The following is a 4,326-nucleotide window of genomic DNA, read 5'->3' as shown; positions in this document are numbered from 1 at the left end:
TTTCCGCATGAGCCTACCATGGGGAACCTTATCAAATGCCTTATTAAAATCCATGTATACTTCATCCACTGCTCTACCCTCATCCACATGCTTGGTCACCTCCTCAAAGAATTCAATAAGACTTGTAAGGCAAGACCTACCCTTCACAAATCCATGCTGGCTGTCCCTAATCAAGCAGTGTCTTTCCAGATACTCATAAATCCTATCCCTTAGTACCCTTTCCATTGCTTTGCCTACCACCGAAGTAAGACTAACTGGCCTGTAATTCCCGGGGTTATCCCTATTCCCTTTTTTGAACAGGGGCACAACATTCGCCACTCTCAGTCCCCTGGCACCACCCCCGTTGACAAAGATGCTGGTTTATCCAGGGAGTGCAGACAGAGGCAAACTTCTGGCACCATGAGTATCCTGACAGGACAGGAGGGGCGGAAAAGAGGAAGGGCAATAGTAATAGGGGATTCCATAGTCAAGGGAAAAGATATTTGCTACTGTGGCTCTCAACATGACTCCAGGATAGTGTGCTGCCTCCCTGGTGCTGGCTCTGCAATATCACTGAATGGCTACAGGGCATCCTGAAAGGGAAGGATGATAAAATCAGAGGTGATGGCACATGTTGGTACCCACGATATAGGCACAAAAGAGGGATGAGATCTTGCATCAAGAAGTCAGGGAGCTAAGCAGAAGACTAAAAGGTAGGACTTCACGGGTTGTAATCTCTCAGGATTACTCCCAGTGCCACATGCTGGCAAGTACAGAAATAGGAGAATAGTGCAGATGAATGCGTGGCTCAAGTGTTGGTATAGGAGGAGCAGATTTAGATTTGTGGATTGCAATGGTTGATGGAGGTACAAGATTGGCAGTTCAACATTCCAGAATATAGACTCTTCAGGCAAGACATAGGAGCAAGTAAAAGAGGAGGCAGCATTGGATAATTAGTTAAGGACACAGTTACTGCAGTAAGGAGAGATGATATCATGGAGGTTATCCTCTTCTCATTGACATATCTTGTGATATCTTGAAGCTTTGTGGGTAGAGCTTAAGAACAAAAATGAGACAGCCACACTGCTAGGTATTTGTTAGGGACCCCCAGAAAGTTGGCAGGAAATTGAGGAGGAAAATTGTGCACAACTCAAAGAAGTGTGTAAAAATAAAAAATGGTAATTGCAATAATTACAACTTTCCCAATAATACTTGAAATGTGTACAGTAGAATTATTTAGGCCAAATACATAGAGAGTTCAACAAAGGATTGAACTGTTCTGCACTTAATTCTGGGAAATGAAGCTAGACAGGTGGTTGAGGTGATATTTAGGAAGCATTTTAGTGATAGCAATCACAACGTTGTACAATTTAAGCTCATAATGGACAAAGAAATAGTTGTAGTGTGGGGGTGGGGAGAGGTTGGTGTTCAAATAGAGAATGGGGAGTACAGAAAGTGCATGGTGTAGCTTAAGAAAGGAATTAGGAAAGCAAAGCGGGGCTATGAAAGAGCTCTAGCTGGAAAAAGCCAAGGAAATCACAAGATATTCTATTAAGTGTATCAATGGGAAGTGATAAAATGCTGTAGTTGAGGTGACTGTGGGAGGAGTGGGCATGGACTAGATATTGGTGGATAGCCTGTCCTCAGAAATGGAAACAGAGAAGTCAAGGAAGGGAAGGGTAGACTCAGAGATATCAAAGGCAAGAGAAGGGTGGAAATTGGAAGCAAAACTATTGAATTTTCTAATTCTGGATAAGAGCAGGATTTATGAAGAAAATGTTGTGGTTAGGGGGCCCCAGGCAGGATCGGAACAAGGAGTGTTCCACATACCCCATAAAGACAAATATAGCTGGAACTCATGCATGTGTACACCTTTGACTCAGACATCACCATTGAAAAACATTGCTTCAGTTTTAATGCTCCTTTGTTTCAGATTCCTCCATGAGAGAAAACAGTTTCGTTGTGATTTACCCATCACATCACTAGCCATCTTAAATGCCTCAATCAATCTTCTATACACAAGGGATTAGAAACATAAGCTTTGTAATCCATCTCCTCGTAACTTAACTCCTAGTGAATCCACACTGCAATCCCTCTTAGACAGGTATCTGACATTCAACACGAAGACTGATTTCTAATTGGATTGCAAACAGAGCTCTGTACTGGCTATATCACAGTTTTCTCCTCTTAGTGTGCCAGCCTTCTTGAAATAAGGGCCAACATTTCACTGGCTTGTTAAGTTATTATTGGCACTTGTTCACTAACTGGGATTCCTAAGTCTCTCAACTACTCACCCACAGTTCCTAGCTTCTTACAATGTAGAAAATATTCTGATTTGTATTACTTGGGTTTAAAGTGAATGTCTCACACTTTCTTACAACATACTCTCTTTGCCATTGTTTTGTCTACTCTTAAATCGATTCTGTCATTTTGCAACGTCCTGTTCCCATCTACATGATTTGCCCATTGTTAACAGCAAACTTGAATGATGGCACTCTTTTCCTTCCTCTACCAGCTTACAGACAGTGAAAAGCTGAGGTTGAGATGTGATCAGTGATGCCTCCTCCAGGAAGCTTCTGATGGTTTTAAGGAATGTTAGTATGGAATGTGAAATTTATGACATCAGGCTCTTTACCCACCAGGTCTATTGTTTTAGCAATCTTTTTGGACTCCTCACTACACCATGTTTCACACCAAAGCCATTCCTGTGGTAGGGATTTGATGGCCACTTGATGGATCATGTTATTGGGCAGGTCCTGGAAGCATAAAAAAAAATTACGTTAATCCTAATGGCCAATGTAACCATGACATAGTATTCTAAATTGTCAAAGAACAGAGATGAATTGGCAGTTTCTGTAGTTAATAATGAAGTTTGGATATTCATTACAATAACACATTGTCATGAATACATGCTTGCACTATGTAATAGTGTAAAGGAAGGGACTCTCTCTTTAAATTGAAGCATTTTAACGTAACTCCCGAAAGCCATAAGAGTTCTCTTTGGTTACTAGTGTGGTACTGCAAGGATTGTTTGGGGTCTACTGTTTGTCATTTTTATAAATGACCTGGATGAGGGCATAGCAGGATGGATTAGTAAATTTGTGAATGACACTAAGGTTGGTAGAGTTGTGGTTAGTGACAAAGGATGTTGTAGGTTACAGAGAAATGTAGATAACTGCAGAGCTGGGCTGAAAGGTGGCAAATGGAGTTTAATGCGGAAAAGTGTGAGGTGATTACTTTGGAAGGAGTAACAGGAATGCAGAGTACTGGGAGAATGGTAAGATTCTTGGTAGTGTAGATGAGCAGAGAGATCTCAGTCTCCAGGTACGTAGATCCTTGAAAGTTGCCAGCCAGGTTGATAGGGTTGTTAAGAAGGCATACAGTGTGTTAGCTTTTATTGGTAGAGGTACTGAGTTTCGGAACTGTGAGATCACGCTGCAGCTGTATGAAACTCTGGTATTGCGTACTGTTCAGGTCACTGCACTATAGAAAGGATGTGGAAGCTTTGGAAAGGGTTCAGCGGAGGTTTACTAGGATGTTGCCTGGTATGGAGGGAAGGTCTTACGAGGAATGGCTGAGGGACTTGAGGCTGTTTTCGCTGGAGAGAAGAAGGTTGAGAGGTGACATAATTGAGACATATAAATTAATCAGAAGGTTAAATAGGTTGGACAGTGAGAGCCTTTCTCCTCAGATGGTGATGACTGAGAGGGGACATAGCTTTAGCTTGTGGAGTGATATAGATGTAGAATCTTAGAATCTTAGAAGAATACAGCGCAGTACAGGCCCTTTGGCCCTCGATGTTGCGCCGATCCAAGCCCACCTAACCTATACTAACCCACTATCCTCCATATACCTATCCAATGCCCGCTTAAATGCCCATAAAGAGGGAGAGTCCACCACTGCTGCTGGCAGGGCATTCCATGAACTTACGACTCGCTGAGTGAAGAACCTACCCCTAACTTCAGTCCTATATCTACCCCCCCTTAATTTAAAGCTATGCACCCTTGTAATACCCGACTCCATACGCGGGAAAAGGTTCACACTGTCAACCCTATCTAACCCCCTAATCATCTTGTACACCTCAATCAAGTCACCCCTAAACCGTCTTTTCTCTAATGAAAACAGCCCCAAGTGTCTAAGTCTATCCTCATACGATCTTCCTTCCATACCAGGCAACATCCTGGTAAACCTCCTCTGCACCCGTTCCAGTGCCTCCACATCCTTCCTATAGTATGGCGACCAAAACTGCACACAATATTCCAGATGCGGCCGCACCAAAGTCTTATACAACTGCATCATTATTTACCAACTCTTGTACTCAATACCCCGTTCAATGAAGGAAAACTT

The 4,326-nt window shown here is 42.5% G+C and overlaps 1 protein-coding gene across 4 annotated transcripts in view; it reads right to left on the bottom strand.

The window, feature by feature from the left end:
- Positions 1-4,326, bottom strand: part of uggt2 (UDP-glucose glycoprotein glucosyltransferase 2) — a 386,557-nt gene that overhangs the window by 27,084 nt on the left and 355,147 nt on the right. For all 4 annotated transcript variants that reach the window (XM_043691459.1, XM_043691457.1, XM_043691458.1 and 1 more), the window contains exon 38: positions 2,619-2,735. In XM_043691459.1, coding sequence (XP_043547394.1) covers positions 2,619-2,735 — 117 coding nt within the window. The remainder of the gene's footprint in view (positions 1-2,618; positions 2,736-4,326) is intronic.

The sequence above is a fragment of the Chiloscyllium plagiosum genome, chromosome 6 (genome assembly GCF_004010195.1).
Source record: "Chiloscyllium plagiosum isolate BGI_BamShark_2017 chromosome 6, ASM401019v2, whole genome shotgun sequence".
Lineage (NCBI taxonomy): Eukaryota > Metazoa > Chordata > Chondrichthyes > Orectolobiformes > Hemiscylliidae > Chiloscyllium > Chiloscyllium plagiosum.
The sequence above is the reverse complement of the archived record's forward strand: the minus strand, read 5'-3'. Positions and strand labels throughout refer to the sequence as shown.